At 41.3% G+C, this 16,694-nt stretch overlaps 1 protein-coding gene across 3 annotated transcripts; it reads left to right on the forward strand.

The window, feature by feature from the left end:
• Positions 1–380: 380 nt before the first annotated feature.
• Positions 381–16,226, forward strand: LOC6610130 (3-phosphoinositide-dependent protein kinase 1). Of its 3 annotated transcripts, none has more exons than XM_032719341.1 (6): positions 381–821; positions 6,146–6,530; positions 6,693–7,067; positions 12,605–13,714; positions 13,778–14,052; positions 14,351–16,226. In XM_032719341.1, the coding sequence occupies exons 1-6, from the start codon at positions 756–758 to the stop codon at positions 14,654–14,656; spliced, it is 2,517 nt and encodes an 838-aa protein (XP_032575232.1). In that variant the 5' UTR covers positions 381–755; the 3' UTR covers positions 14,657–16,226. The 3 variants fall into 3 exon arrangements, with proteins under 3 accessions (XP_032575232.1, XP_032575234.1, XP_032575233.1); XM_032719343.1 differs by lacking the exon at positions 381–821 and adding an exon at positions 3,072–3,255; XM_032719342.1 differs by lacking the exon at positions 381–821 and adding an exon at positions 3,504–3,533.
• The last annotated feature ends 468 nt before the right edge of the window (positions 16,227–16,694 follow it).

Here is a 16,694-nt window from a genome sequence, read left to right on the forward strand (position 1 = left end):
GACCTGCAAATAATTCAAGAAAGTTCCAGAAATGCCCAAATTTAATAGCTATAAAACATTGTGGTGACAATAGCGGTTTTCAACAGATGCAATATACATATACCCAAAATCAAAGAAATACAAACGAAACCCATTAAAAACGTATTATTTAATAAAGAATAAAAAATATAAACTTAAAGCCAACATAATAAAATCACATAATTTTCCCATTATTCAAGTGTGTGTCGATTAAAACTCAAATGAAAATTCTTACACTTCGCACTCTTCTTCACACCATAACTCTCTCTCTCTTCCAGTTCTCCGCGCTCACGGTGACTGTGGCCCATTGCCGCCGTTCCCCATCTAAGCGCGCTCTCTTTGCCTTTTGTTTCGCCTTTTCGTTTCATTTCGAATCGGAAATTTGACGGGTTCGGTCGTGATCACGGATACAAACTTGACGCCCTGTTGGAAAAACCACAACGGCCCATTTTCCTTTTATCGCGCCAAACAGAAAAGCGAGTAAGACCCGAGTTTTCGTGTATACGTAATTACAATTTGCAATCACAAAGGTTTTACAACTGTCGCCGGGCGGTGAAAACTCAAGTGAATAAATATCGCAAAGCGAAGCCAATAAAACAAATTATTACAAAAACCAGTGAAAAGAAATGAAACTGAAATGAGTGAGTGTAGCAACTTCAAGTGACGAAAGCATTCCGTTTACCGTTGTCTTTGCCTCTTCATCCTTCCCGAGAACGGTGGAGAACGCGAAAAATATCATGAAATGTAAAAGCTGGTCCAACAAAATTAACAACTACGTTGTGCGCAAAATAAAGTCTATCAAGGTAAATAGAGTTTTAAAAAGGTGTGGTGTTTGATGCATGAGTTAAAAATATTTACTTAAATTTTGATTAAATCAATATATCTTATGAGGCAAGCCTATTTAAACTTGTTAAGGTGTTACAAATTTAAGTTTAAAGAATAGATTTGGGATAATGAGTGCAATACGTTTTAAATAATTGTTTTACATTTTTACAAACTACAAGTAATGCTTTCGAAAATATACCTCCTATCAACTTTATCGTTACATTACATAAAATTTTTTGGAAAAAAATGAATTGGTTGTACAAATTTTTGCTTGCAAAATAATTTCATCTAAAAAATTTCAATTGAAAACACATGCTGGTATAACATTTAAAGATCAAAGCCATAAACTCCCCACTAAGTGGGCAATAAAATAAGGTAATTCAATGCCTGTCTGTATAACAATCACTTTAAAAGCTATCTAGATGGAGTTCATTATGAATACATTTTCAGATACTTATATTACTTGATATAAATAGCCAGTGGATGTGTATAATTATTTTGTAGGCACCCTGACAACGAAAATAAAATGCGTAAAAAAAGTTTCATGAAGCCGCAGGAGTTGACTAAATTTATTTAACAACTGCAGTTCATTGCCTCGCGAGTTGCTTACTACTTTAAAAACAATAAACATTCACAGCAAAAAACACAATGCTTCCAGCTGGTTTCTAAACAACATTTTATTGTGGTTTTTCACTTTTAATTTCTATCTATTAGCAGCAGCCAATAAATGAATTATTTATTTTATTTTCTCTTGCAAGCAGCCAAATGTAAAATTGTGCCCCTCTCTTTCTCTCCTCATCCGACTTTGTCTTCTTTTAGCCATTTTTATTTTGCAAATAACTTGAGTAGTGGAGGGAAAACAACGCAAACGCCTTTCACTTGCATGTTTGTTGCTCGGTTTGTTGTCATTATGTTGTTGTTGCACACACTCATCCGCTTACATACATCGTTTATATATTTATTTACATTTTAAGTTGCCGTCATTGCTTTGTCTTACTACGTATCAGCTTTTCCGCTTTGAGTTGCCCCTTCGCTTTTCAAGCATTTTGTTTTGTCCGCTCTGTTTTTCAGCTATTCCAATTCTCTTCCTTCGTTGCCCTGTGTATGTATTCGTAATCGGGTTCGGATTCTTGTTTATTTTTACACCACTTCTCTTTCTCTCTCGCCCGAAAATTCCTCAAATTCTTTTTTGTCCACATTTTCCTTTTCCAGCGGGAAAAACGAGTTTTTCCATCAGCGCCGCATTCTTAGCCTGTCGCCTTGTCTCTTTCCCACTATTATAGTGTCTCCGCTTCTAGCTTGTTTACAGTTAGGAATGCGGCCGTCTCCTCTCTCGCTCTCTCTCTCTCTCTTACAAAAAGAGCGTGAGCTCTCTTTGGACCTATGTAGTTGTGTGGATTTCGATTGAAACTTGTTTTCGCCTTGCCTCGTCGTGTTTATTTATAAAAAGTCACTGGCAAACAATTACAGTGCAACAATTACGCTCTCAAAAGTGACGCGCAACTTGTTCGCCTTGTAAAAAAAAAATTGTGACGCCAGCGGCGACACGACTGCGCTGCTTTGGCCCCATTTAACTGAGAGAGCGCCGAGGGTTAGCTTGGCGGGGGCGGCAACGCCGAAGAGCGTTCTCTCGGCTGGCGCTCGTCTCCCATCGGTTTCGCTGCTCGAGCCAAATGCTTGGAAGTCAAAGTCTCGTCCGACCATAGTTTCTTATTGGATTTCAAACCAGTCGCTTCGTGCACGCGGCGTTCGACTACGCACACACACACTCACAGCGCGCTGGCATTGATATACATACACAGGCAAATACACGACGCCCCAAGTTCGTGTGATATTGTGCTGTGGTGGTGCGATTAAATAATACTCCACAAAAGGCCAAACAAATTACATAAAATATAAATCGGAATAAAAATAAGTGTATTCTCCGTGTTGTGTTCAAAGTATTTAACCGATTGTTTTCATTAGTCAAATTAATGTAGTACAACGTATAAGTGTGAGCCAGTTCCTAGAAAAATAAGAGGGCATAAAAAAATAACGGACACATACAGCGTCTCGTTTCCTATTAATTTTCCTACTGCGTCGGAATTATTGTCTTGATTATTGTTGTTTCTGGCGAACTTTTGTGATTTGTTTCAAGAAACATACTGCGGCGTATTAATAATTGTGCATATCAAGGGAAGCACAATAGGAATGTTAAGAATCAAAGCTAACAATTAAATAAAATTAAAACCGCACATATACATATACAAAGGCACGCGCAGAGACGAAAAAATACGCGCGCTCTGTACAGTGTGTGCGTGTACGCGGTGGCTGCCTCTTCTTCTTCATTCGTGTGCCCATTGGAATTTGTACCCCAAATCGAAATTACAACATACACAAACAGAGAGCGCCCGTCTGCCCCAGCACCTAAACGTAAGTGTGTGCGTGCGAGAGTCGTTTCATTTGCATTCTTGATTAGCGCACTCCCACTCTCTCTTCGTGCGATTTCATTCATAAGCACATTTTTACTATATGGTACTGCAATTTTTTAAACTAAGCTGGAGGACAAACAAAAATACTGCGAAAATCCAATGTAGATGAAAACAGGCCTTGCTTTTTCCATCAAAGTAATCGCAAAAAGTCGAGATTAACACAAGTTCAAAATTACTCGTTAAATTTTAGACCAGAATTTTGAAATGAACCTAATTCAGGTACTGTGTCATCAAATATGAAGAACTTTCATTCTAAAAACGATAATCGTCCGATCTGTGTGGTCTGTCCAATAAAAATTCACGGCAAGGCGTTGGCTAAAAATACAAAGACAAAAGAGTCGGGTAAAAAACAAATAAATGATAAAAAAGACTAAACAAATTTCGCGAATTTTGTATAACTGTGAGTTGTATGCTTGGTGATGCCAGGGAACTCGGTATTGTCGCATCCAAAATTTGCGCACTGCTGTCTAGTAGTATTAGAAACTTTTCGACCAAAAGTTGTTGGAAAGCACCGATAAAGATATTATAGCAATCAAATAAGTATACGCACATACACATTTCAACAAAATATTTTTGTTATATACAATAGTTCTTGAATTAGTCTTAGAGGCTCGTTTGCCATTTAGTAGGCAAGCTAGAAAAAACGCTAATGATAGTTTAACCTTTTTTTTCTTTTTTGTGTGGCCTAGGCAAATGATTTTTATAATTTCAATGTGTCAAAACAAAAAACATTTTAGCGTGTACGGTTTTGGTGTTTCTTTCGTAATAAACTTTGGTCACATACCTTGAGATAGACATCGCCTCCCACCGTTTTCTGGCTATTTCTAATCAAACGTCCTCTTTGTGCTGCATTTTTTGCTTTCAATTGGCTGCATTCTGTAGACGAAAATCTTATTTATAAATATAAATTGAACATGGACGTGTCAAGAAAGGGGCGTGCAGAAGGGGGATCGGTTGGGTGGCTGAAAAACGTCCAACGTCGTTGGCCTGGCAATAAAATAGATTAATTTAAATGTCATTTTTGTCTAGACGCCGCAGACGACGCCAACAACGAGACGTCGAGCTGCTCTGCTCTATGTTTATAGATCGGTTACATATATCCCCGACATCCCCATCCCAATTCGCATCCCCCACGTGATATAGCGGATCTTCAGTTTTCTTTTTTTTTTTCTGCATATCTTGCCCCCCAATACACGCCCACTCTGGGTAGACTTTCTCGATTCCTCGAAATTTTTCCACAGCATCTTTATGGATTTTTTCATCTTTCATCTTTCTCTTTCATATCGCCATTTCAATGCTCGTTTCGATGCAAATAAGTTTTTCGGGTTTTGGGTGAGGTGGAAATCTGGTTAAAGCCATGTAATGGACAACAATACAATTCGGAATTTTGGGTATTTCCTGTTTTCTTATCGCTGTCAGTGCCATTCACCAATTGGTTGACTAGTTAGCGTCGCAGACGCCAAAAATCTCAAAAAAGTGGGTTGGCAACTTTTTTTCAAATGTTTCTTTTTTTGCATTTAATAAGTTCAAGCGGCACAGTTCAAATATCTGAAAATTTTATGTTTATTTTGTTTGGATTGACTAGTGGGTGTATCACAGCGCGCTGTTGAGGTCATGTTTTAACATAGAAAGAAAAGAGACAGCTTTTTCTGATTTCCAATATTGTTGCGAGAGCTGCGTGTATGAAAAGTAAACCAACCGCATTCCAATCCGAGTGACGCACATCGGACCACTCATGACAACGATTACTATTGAGGGCTTCTTGTTGGCCGTAGATAATACACCTGTTTTAGAGACGGGGCCCCTTGGGGCCTTCCCAGACGAAAAGATCATTTTTAAAATCGATAGGATTGGTTCGAAATGAAGCTTCTTTTTTTTTTTGTGTTTTGTTCGTCTGGGTTCCCATGTCAGGGCCCAAATCCCCAATACCAAAGCCTAGTTCCATTCGTATCTTAATCTTTGGCTCGTTGTTGCTCTAAAATTAGCCACCAGCTGAAACTTTCATTGACGCATTTGCTCACCTTGTTTTTATGGTTTTTTGATTTTTATTCACATTCCGAGTTTGTGTGCCTGAGTTTATGGTGTGGTTGCATAATACATAATCTGGGCTGAAACTTCTTTCTTATCTGAGTTGGGCTTTTGAAGAATGATGTGGTAAAAACTGTACGCTATAGTTGCGCACACGTGATTTATTTATGTGGTCATCACTTTAGTCTGTGGGTGCTGATTTAGAAGCTAAAGGCTTCCCTCGTGCTTTTAATTCCTTAAGAAATCACGCCACAGATTGTTTTCGCTTATGGTGAACTGGCGAACAAAGAAACACAAACGAACCAATAAACGAGAAGCGAACGAAAACAAAGCCAAAGTCCAGCAGCATAAACTTCTAATAGAAATGTAAACAGGTGGCAATGAACTTATTATATTTTTATGCTCCAAGTCCTTGAACCCGCCAAAATCAAAGTCACACAAAGTAAAACGCAGACCAAAAACAACACGGCAATGAAATTGACGTCAATGGCGGACCATTGGGCCGACTGTTGTCGTTCTGCCTTTTGTGGACCTGTTCTTGAGTTCCGCTTTGGAGCATCGACTCAAGGCTTTGCGGCTGTTCAGCAGAAAATTAATTTACAGCATGTCCAATTTCTCGTTTAATTCTGGAAAAACATGAAAAGTTAGTGAGTTTCAGTGGGATTTACGACCATTTATAATTCAATCAGTAAACTGAGCAAAATATCCAAACATTTAATCGAAACAAGAAAATGAAGCCAATTGTATACTATTTTAAGTTAAACATTGTTTTAATCGCAAATACTTTGCATATATTTTTCCAGATTAACGGTACACAGCAGCAGCTCCCATTGCCAGGCAGCGGCGCCAGCGGAATCGCAGCGGCAGCCGTAATCTCGGTAGCATCGGATTGCGGCAGTAACTGCAGCAGTAACGGCACCGAGCATCAGCAGCACTTCAACATTGCTACCACCACAGCAACTTCGGCGACAGCGGCAACAATGCCGGCTATGGCCAAGGAAAAAGCATCAGCAACAGTGTCCTTGGGCGAGTCGAATTTCAGAGATATCAACCTAAAAGACTTGGCCGTGGTCGTCGAAGCGGCGTCGCGGCTGCACCACCAGCAAAACGTATGCGGCTGCGGAGCGGTATCGGCCACTGAAAACAACAACAACAGTCGCTACGGCAGCAGCAAGTATCTGACAAACGGTAAGCTTAATTCTGAGTTACTCAAGATATTACCGTTTCGGTCACAGTGACAGAGTAACGAAAATAGAGTGTGTTTCAAGTTGTTCTTAAAACACTACCCATTGCCCGTTGGCAACATGTTTTTGCTGCGACGCTAATACAATCTCTGCTTTTCTCTGGCAGGCCATACGTCGCCTTTGGCGGCAGCGGTTGCTAGCAACAGTTCGTCGGTGGCCACGACACCGCATTGCAGAATGTTGCACAACTGCAGTCTGCAGCAGTACCAGAATGACATAAGACAGCAGACGGAGATATTGGAAATGTTGCGGCAGCAGCATCAGCAGGGCTACCAGACGCAGCAACAGCAACAACAGCCGCAGCAGCAGCAGCAGCAACAACAACCGCAGCAGCAGGAGCAACCGCAGCAGCAGCAACAGCTACAGAATCCTGCGCCCAGGAGGTCTCCGAATGATTTCATTTTCGGTCGTTACATAGGCGAGGGCAGCTATAGCGTAGTTTATCTGGCCGTGGACATACACTCTCGCCGCGAGTATGCAAGTAAGTACTTTTTAGTTTTCAGTGGGTCCGATTACTAGTTAGTAAGTCGGCACATCATTTCGAGCAGTGTGCCACTCGACCGACGGCCGCCCACGGCATTTGAACGGCATTTGTATGGCCTCTGCTTGGCGCCAGCGCGAGAATGCGGTCGCAATGTAGACGCGGCGCTTTTGTTGCCACTCCGCTTAGTCTGTCACCTGCTTGGCTTGCCAACATTTGCCTACATCGCTTATTTTTAATAATTTTTTAATACACGCACGGGGCGCTGCGTCTTCGACCGAGATGGTGCGTCTTCCCTTGGGACTGTTTGAACGATTATGTCATATTCAAACTGGTTAAAATGGGCATATGATTTCTTACGCTTCCTGCTTTCAAACAGCATTTCCTACCTGCCGGGCACAAAATTAGGAATACATTTGGCGGACGCGCACGTGACCCTTTTGTTATTGGTAATTTCACCAGTCCGTCTATCAAACTTGCTCGGAAACGACCCGGGCTGTTATCAGAGTGATAAGCCGAATGTCGTTCTGTAGCTTCTTGCTTTTGTTTTGCTTGTTTATCGATTAAAGCAAAAGCTGACTTTGGCGACTATCTGGCGTCGGACACGCGCGCACCATCATCTGTTTAGCCGTTTCCCATTTTATAATGCAATTTAAATTAACGGTAAATAAACCAGGCTGAAAACGAGCTGGAAAGCAGCTTTTATGTGTTATTCTAGATTTCTAGAGCCATTGTTTTAAGAGGCTATACATTGCCACACACCACTAGTGTGTATTTATGCTGACATATTTTTCCACCTTGTGTTTATTTGTGCTAAGCCAATTTGCTTAAAGATTTTCAGTTGTTCCTGTGCTTTTCAGTGGGCGTGTACGCCGTGAGTGGCAGAATATTTTTGCCTCGCCAGCAGCAAATCAATACAGTCACAAGAGGAGGGAGGCACGTGTTGCATAAATGCAAATGCAAACACAATGACGCACACAAACAAGCATGCGAGCAATGGGAGCTGAGAAGGAGCACAACGGCACGTGGTCATCAGAACGCATTTGCAGAGAGGGGCGGAGACTTTGGGGGAATTTGATGAAACTAAATAACTGGAATTTCTTTTGTTGAAGTGAGGATCTCTTTCTTGCTCTCTCTCTCCTCCAACCTAATGGGTTTCAAGTCAGCAACAATTTTCCCCCAACCACGTTCACATCACAGCACACACTAGTGCAGACGCCTCCCACGCACGAGAACTCACACGAACATACATAAATGAACACGCACGCAGATTCACCATGAACGCAGCAGTTTTCGTTTTCATGCGTCCATCTCTTTCTTGCCTACGCACTTTACCGGCGTCATTGTTGTTGTTTTCCCTGTTCAATGACGACAACGGCGTCTATTTGACGCCATACGAAATTCGGTTTAGGCTTTTCACATTTCCTGCGCAGCTATGTGTGTATGTATGTATTTCACCATCTTTGGCAACAACATATTCCACATTCTTCGGGGTTTCTTTATTTTCCGCTCGCTTACCTGAATTTCGAATTTTTATATTTTTGCGATGGAAGATTGTTTTAACAATGCGTGCTTGTGCAGATAATCCTGATTCGAGCAAGGGAAAGGAGAGGCGGAGAGAGAGAGTCAGCACCAGCTGTTGGTTTCCTGAGTTGCGCTTAAATGCCAAGCATTATAAAAGTTATTTTTCATTGCACTTACCATGCAGCCATGTACAGTTATATAAGCCAGTTTTAGTCGGGAAAGCTGAGAACTTGCAAAATACTGGTCTGCTAGTCGGATATACATATACTTATAAACATTTTCAAAGTACTCACTCTACTTTCTCCGCCTCTGTTTTTGACCATTAAACTCGCACGCGCAATCCTTTCCCCGAACCCGTTTGCCTGCCATATCGGGCAACGTTCGGATTTACCATTAAGTTTTCCATCTCCAAGACTCCATATTCTTTATTTTGGGTTGCTGTCTGGTACTTTCTTAGCAGTCACCTTTGTGCTCGCTCCACGATGTTATTTTTAATTACACTTTTATTTTTGGACAGCAGCTGGTGCTGCGCAGCCGCAGCTGGCTGAGGACGGGGGTATTCAACTGAAATAGTTGCTTGCTTGGCTGCCTAGGGGGTTCTGTTTTGGCTCCGTATTGAGATATTGGATCGGAGAACTGGGTCATTCAACCCATGACTCAACTGCTGTCGGCGGAATTCTTTCCAGCTTACTATCAGGCTTATTAATAATATTATGTTTTACACCTTGCCTTTTCTTTATTTTTTATATGGTTGCGACATCTGCCGTCGTCGGTAGAAGGTAAAGGGGTCTGTGTGGTTATAGGTGTATCCTGCACGTGCCAAGGACATTTGGTGGGCCGTTGGTCCTCCCGACGCTTTAGGGCCAAAATTAAATAGCGCAAGGAAGGCATACATCTCCTCCGCACTTCCTTTTTTTTATTGCACACCCACACACACGCTTCTCGTTGTCTCTCGTCGGTATATCGACAAATCCTTACAACAATAAGTATATGCATGTATGCATATTTATATGTATGTATGAATATAAAGTAATGCCGCAACTCTAAAGGGGCAATTCACTTTTGTCAGGCTGGAGCGAGAGAAGCAACACACAACAATAATAACAATACAAAAATATGCACGAACACACATAAAAAGTCATCTCGAAAACTCCACACCCGGATTATTGTGAAAGCTGCTAAATTAAAACGCGGCAGGGGAGTTTTACAATTTCGATGTGAGGTGCACTTAGGGAATGACAAGAACATTATGCTAACTGTAGGTAAGTTCCTTAAGAATGGAGAGTAGTGGTCCAATCATACAACACCAAAGCAAGGGACAACCGAATTTGCAGGCTCTAAGCTCCGACTATCGAGTGTCCTCTTAATCCTGTTTAACGCTGTCTATTTGTCGTCTCTATTGTTGTGTCAATTTTGTATATTCTTAGTTCACCCACTTTTTTCCTTTTTAAGGACTACAGAAGTTGAGCCTCCGCATGCTACGTCACCGTGCTAGCTGATTGCGAATAAAGCTGAAGTGGCTGGGTATGGGAGAAATTGGCAAAAAGAAAAGGATTTATATCTACGTTGGCGAAACAGAATGATAAAGAGTGACCTGGCCATTTCCACTTTTATATGCTTAGTGTTGGCGGGCGCTGCAAATTTCCCATCCTCAAAGGTCAAACTCCTCGTGTTCCGTCCTTTGGAAAGCCGGATTTTAGATGTTGTCTTCCAGCAGCAAAAACAACTTGCAACCACAAGAAGGTTGCTCAATCTTTATTTTGATTTATTTATAGAATATGTATTCGTGTCCTGCTCACGCGCAGCACTGCTTTATCGATGCGTTCACACTAGCTTTATGGTCGGTGTGGTCAATCTGTGTAGCTCTATCTCGTTCTGCCATTCTAAAACTCGTTGGATTGCATTCCGTGCAGCAACAAGTTGCAGTCTTGGTGTTTTCATTGTTTTTTGCTCCGTTCGCCAGTTTTTGTATTTCTGCATTTTATTTGTGACTTGATTATCCAGCCCATGATACGATTTTTGTGCTATATGTGTATTCGCGTTGTGCCGAAAATGAGGCAGTAGAAAATTTGGCACTGTGATCAAAAACCCAAAACATGGAGCGAAGAGGAGGATGATGGTTAAATGTTAAAAAACATACTTCTGATTTAGCGGGAAAACCGAGGTGGCAACTCTAAAACCTCAAGAGCAAGCTTCGGGCAAATATTTATGCTTAGACGGCGAATTGGACCGTTTTTTTTTTACTGCTCTGCAGCTGTTTGTTGAGTTTTTACTTATGTGTTTACTTTCGGTGATGTTTGTGTTGTTGTTGCATATGCTGCACGGCAGCGGGAAAGAGAAACGGAGAACGGCAGCAAGTTCAAGGCTAAGATTATCAGGAGGTCATTAAACCTAACCAAAATCGAGAAAAAAGCACCAAGAATATCAGAGTAGAGCCGCCAAGTGAATTAATAATGTGACTTTTTTTTAATTAAGGTGAAGAAAAAGGCCAAGCATGCGCAAACATTCGGAAAAAATAACGGGAATGTGAAATAGGTAAAGTTTTTATTGCATAGGATCGGAATGATAATCATTTTTTTACATTTTGCTGCGCAACAAATTTCTGAAGGTCAATTCTGTTTTTACGCACCTATTTGTGCTGCTCTATCGCTTGGGAAATTTAAAATGCGTAAAAAAACATTTTCGTTCTGTTCTTTTTGATTTCTCGATTATTGATTGTTTTTGCTACCGCTGTGCTTTGTTAATCTTTTAATTGCTTTATTTTGTTTTTCCTCTTTGTGTTTATGTTGTTGCTACTCGACCGACGACTTATCGCCCCAATGTTTTATAGACAGGATTTCGTTTCCATTTCGAATTCTAGTTGATTTTTCTCTTTTCTGTTCACCCTCTTTCGCCGCAAATAGTTGGCAGACGTTTTGTTTTAATCTTGATAGAGGGACCTGCAAAAATAAATACAAATTTATCTTGGAATTTATTTTGGCCAATAGACTTATAATGAGAAGTATGAAAAGTTGGCAGATATGGTTGGGCAAATTTATTGTTTTTAGCATTATTTTCAACAGATTAGTGATTTTCCGTTGCGATTGTCAGCCAAAGGAAAACAAAATAAGGGCGAACAGAAAAAAAAGGGAAACTACTGATAAGCGGTCAAAACTCTCTCACAATCATAATAACCGTTAACCCCGCGCGGGAGTGGGATGCAAGTTTGAAACACCGTTTCATACAGCCGCACTGTGTAGTTCCTCTTGCCCCTTCTGATCTCCCACTCTCCGTCTCTCTCTTACTAACTCTCCCTCTCTTACTATCTCTCTCTCCCCCTCTCTCTCTTTTCGCGAATTCCAGTTCAATAACCAGTTTTAAATTTATTTTAGCTCTGCGTTCTCATCTCGTTCGTAAGTTCTGTGCTTGCTGTGTTTTTCTGGGGACCGGAAAGCGGAAAAGGGGCGGAAGTCAAAAACAAGTTTCTCTAAGGGCGCTCGCTTTCATTTGTCTCGCTGTTAATTAAACAATTTGATCTGAGTTCTGTCATCAAAATTCCCCTCTCGCCTCTTTTTTGTTTCTCCATCTTTCCTTCCTAATAGAAGTCTCTCCCCATTGAAACCTCTCTATTTCAACAGGTCACAAAAGTGTCCCAAGAAATGTCTGATTGGACCACAAAAATTTAGGGGGAAGTCCATCAGACTGTGAAAATTTGGTCGCCTGTTTTGCTGGTTTGTGTGCTGTTTTATTATTCTCACGCGTACACTTTGTGTGCTTATACATACATATATAAATCACTTGCATATGTCTATGAGCCTTTGCTGTTGCCAAGAGCGGTTTCCGCCAGCAAAATGTGGGTTGCCTGCCAACTCTGACTTACCGATAGTTGCCTGCACTGAGTAAAAATATTGTGGATACTAGATTCCAGGAACATTAATTCTACATTTACATGTGTAGTAATTCGATCTACACTTGTAGATACCATATTATTAACTCCAATCTAACCTTATCGTCTTTCGATCTTCTCCTTGCAGTTAAAGTATGCGAGAAGCGGCTGATCCTGCGCGAACGAAAGCAGGACTACATCAAGCGTGAACGCGAGGTGATGCACCAGATGACCAACGTTCCCGGCTTCGTAAACCTATCGTGCACCTTCCAGGACCAACGTTCCCTTTACTTTGTTATGACGTACGCACGAAAGGGAGACATGTTGCCATACATCAACCGCGTGGGCAGCTTCGACGTGGCCTGCACGCGCCACTACGCCGCCGAGCTTCTGCTGGCCTGTGAGCACATGCACCGCCGCAATGTGGTGCACCGCGACCTCAAGCCCGAGAACATTCTGCTCGACGAGGACATGCACACGCTGATCGCCGACTTCGGGTCCGCCAAGGTGATGACGGCCCACGAAAGAGCTCTGGCCACGGAGCACTGTTCGGAGCAACGGCGCAGCCACTCCGATGAAGACGACGAAGACAGCGACCGCCTGGACAACGAAGACGAAGACTTATACGATCGCGACTCAGAGGAGTTGGACGACGGCGACGACGAACAGCAGCAGGAAGAAATGGACTCCCCGCGCCATCGTCAAAGTCGTTACAACCGTCACCGAAAGGCAAGCTTTGTGGGCACTGCCCAATACGTTTCACCGGAAGTGCTCCAAAACGGACCTATAACTCCGGCGGCGGACCTGTGGGCACTGGGATGTATAGTTTACCAGATGATCGCCGGCTTACCGCCATTCCGTGGCAGCAACGATTATGTCATTTTTAAAGAGATCCTTGACTGCGCCGTGGACTTCCCGCAAGGCTTTGATAAGGACGCCGAGGACCTGGTGCGTAAGCTGCTCCGTGTCGATCCGCGAGACCGCCTGGGTGCTCAGGACGAGTTTGGATATTACGAAACCATTCGGGCGCACCCGTTCTTCGCCGGCATCGACTGGCAGACGCTTCGTAAACAAACCCCTCCCCCTATCTACCCCTACTTACCGGGCGTAAGTCAGGATGAGGACTTCAGGTCCAGCTATACTGTGCCCGGGGACTTGGAGCCTGGCCTTGACGAACGGCAGATATCGCGATTGCTTAGTGCGGAATTAGGCGTTGGCAGCAGCGTGGCCATGCCCGTCAAGCGATCGACCGCAAAGAGTAAGTGACCACGTGGTGCCCCAGACAAAGACGTGGGCTAATAAATGTTTTGTTTTTCTTCAGACTCTTTCGACCTGAACGATGCCGAGAAGCTGCAGCGTCTCGAGCAACAAAAGACTGACAAGTGGCACGTTTTTGCTGACGGCGAAGTGATCCTCAAGAAGGGGTTTGTCAACAAGCGCAAGGGTCTGTTTGCTCGCAAGCGAATGCTCCTGCTGACCACGGGACCGAGACTCATCTATATCGATCCCGTGCAGATGATCAAAAAAGGCGAAATTCCGTGGAGCCCAGATCTGCGAGCGGAGTACAAAAACTTCAAAATATTTTTTGTCCATACGGTAAGTGTTTGCTTACCTATGGTGGGTTAAGGATGCACGAGGCGCAACTAGGAAAACCGAGAAAGCATAAGTTTGTTGAACCGATGACATCACAGCTTGTTTGTAGCCTGTCGCACGCCCACTGAAAAGCAATTTGAGCGTCAGTTTATGTCCCGGGCACGTGTTGGCTATGAAAACAAATTAAATGCGGCATTGAAAACTGCACACGCAAGGCAGATAAAAACTCAAACTTGTCTGGTGAATGGGGTTAAAATTAGCGTTCCGCTCAACTAATTTTACTCTTTTGGTTTCATTGCAGCCAAATCGAACCTATTACCTGGATGATCCCGAAGGCTATGCTATCCACTGGTCGGAAGCCATTGAGAGCATGCGCAAGTTGACCTACGGAGATCCCTCCTCCACGTCTGCAGTGTCTTGCTCCAGCGGCAGCAGTAATAGCCTGGCTGTCATCTCAAATTCATTCGCCGCCTCCTCAAGCAACTCGCCCACGGTGAGACGCAGTTCACCTGTAAACGCTCCTCAAGCTTCGACGGCGTCCGACAACCGGACGTTGGGTAGCACCAGAACGGGGACGTCACCGAGCAAGAAGACGGCGTCCAAGTAAACGTAGTCCTATTTGTAGCAATGTGAAATAATTTAGTTGAAATTTAGTGCAAACGAAGCGATGGCGTAGAAGAGGGCGGAAATAGAAGTAAGCTTAGAAGTAAAAGTAAGCGATGGGAAAATAACGATCATGTCTCTAGTGCTAATTAGAACCCAATTTCTGTTTTTCGATTTATATTGTGCTTAGGGCAAAAATTATAACACTAGAATAAACTAAAGTAAAATACATCTATAACGACTAAGTAAATTCAATTTAAAATTTAAATTAAATATTTATATACAGCATACATAAATACAAATATATTCGTATTTAGCGCGTAGTTAGTCACAATTGAAATGAATTACACACGGATGCAAGGTGGCATTGTAGGCTTAAATTAAAAGTAATTTCGTGAAGAAGAACTAAAAGTCGTATTTAAATTGTGAAATACTAGAAAATTGTCTGGAAACTGTAATATACATAATATGTGTATGTACGTCGGAGAAATGGATTTTTGTTTCTGTTATCGTGGCAAGATCACATATATGTTAATGTAAATTTTGTAAACAGTGTAACTATGTAAAGAACTATGTGAGCTATATGCACACGGCAAAAAGACCCTAAGGCGTGGGGAAGGAGATGGGAATAAGCCGGAAAACCATCGATGCCACATAAATAAAAATCGGTGTTTTTTCAGCTTCACGCTCAACTTTCTAGGTAATTCTAATATACAGTTGAACGCTAATTATCACTATTTATCATTCTCATTATGCTTTTCGTTTACCTATTTGCCCTATAAAGAAATGTATAAGACTTGAGCTACCCTAATAAAAGAACGAATTTTAAATTATATTTTTTTTTTTTTTTGTAAGGGCTACCACTAAAAACTCAACAGTCGTGAGAAGATTGTCAAGATATGGCGGTCGTTGCCTCTCCAACTGACTCCAATTGAGTGTGTAAAGCAAGTCTTATACAAAGAAATATGTAATAGATGTAAGACAGACTGCAAAGTTTCTTGAAACAATTTAGTTAAATGTTGTAAACGTCTAAGTTGCTACCACTATTACTACTAGAACGCGCCCATCCCCTCCCATATTTACATTTAAGATACAGCAATTAAGTGATGAGCAGAGGCGTAGAGTAAGGAATCGATGTTGAAAGAAAGCAAAAAATACATTTTGTACATACATATCGCCGTTGGTCGATATACATCTAAACATAATTTAATTTTTTGTTACATTTAAGTAAATTATTTTCGCTAACCTAAGTAAATTAAAATTAACGCAATATGCAACAACACACATAAGTATACAATTAATTAAATTAAACGAAAATTACGATTTATTAAACGATGTCATAAAGCGGAGAGCCACTGATAGTGAGAGAAATCGGTAAAATAAATATTTAAACAAATTATATATTATCTATATATGAGTACCAGAACAAGAATGTCAAAAAAGAGAAGCATGTAAAAATAAAAAATATATTACGAGTAAAATCGCAACAAAAAAAGATAATCCAGCGAAAGGAACGTATCATTAACAGGAAATATTAAAGAAAAATACAAAAACATTTCAAAGTAACAAAATTACGATCAAATTTGTTTTTATTTTGGTTTGTTTGGTTATTAGAATTGGCACATAATGATTGGGTAATAAGTGCGCGTATCCCAGTATCCAACGTTGCAAAATGATACAACATTTCAATAGGTTTCAAAATCTACGTAAGATACTACCACATAAAACGACCTGACTACTTTGATCTACCCTACGCTTGTGCTGCAGTACCTAAAATCGAAGAAAGAGTACAGTAAACAAGGCTAAGATATAGAAAGACATCTCTATTTCTGCAAATCCAAAAAGGGCTTGCCTTAATTTAAAAATTAGCAAATGCATTGCGCCTCAAATCCCGAAGCGATTGCCAGGGTTTTTATCAACTATATGTAGTTTTTACTTTAGGGAATCTAAACGTTAGAGATAAAACAATTTTTAAGTTATAAATTTAAAATTTAAAAGTTTGTAGTTATATTAACTAAAAAGAATATACTTTTATTTTTATT

This window comes from Drosophila sechellia, chromosome 3L (assembly GCF_004382195.2).
Source record: "Drosophila sechellia strain sech25 chromosome 3L, ASM438219v1, whole genome shotgun sequence".
NCBI classification, from domain to species: Eukaryota; Metazoa; Arthropoda; class Insecta; order Diptera; family Drosophilidae; genus Drosophila; species Drosophila sechellia.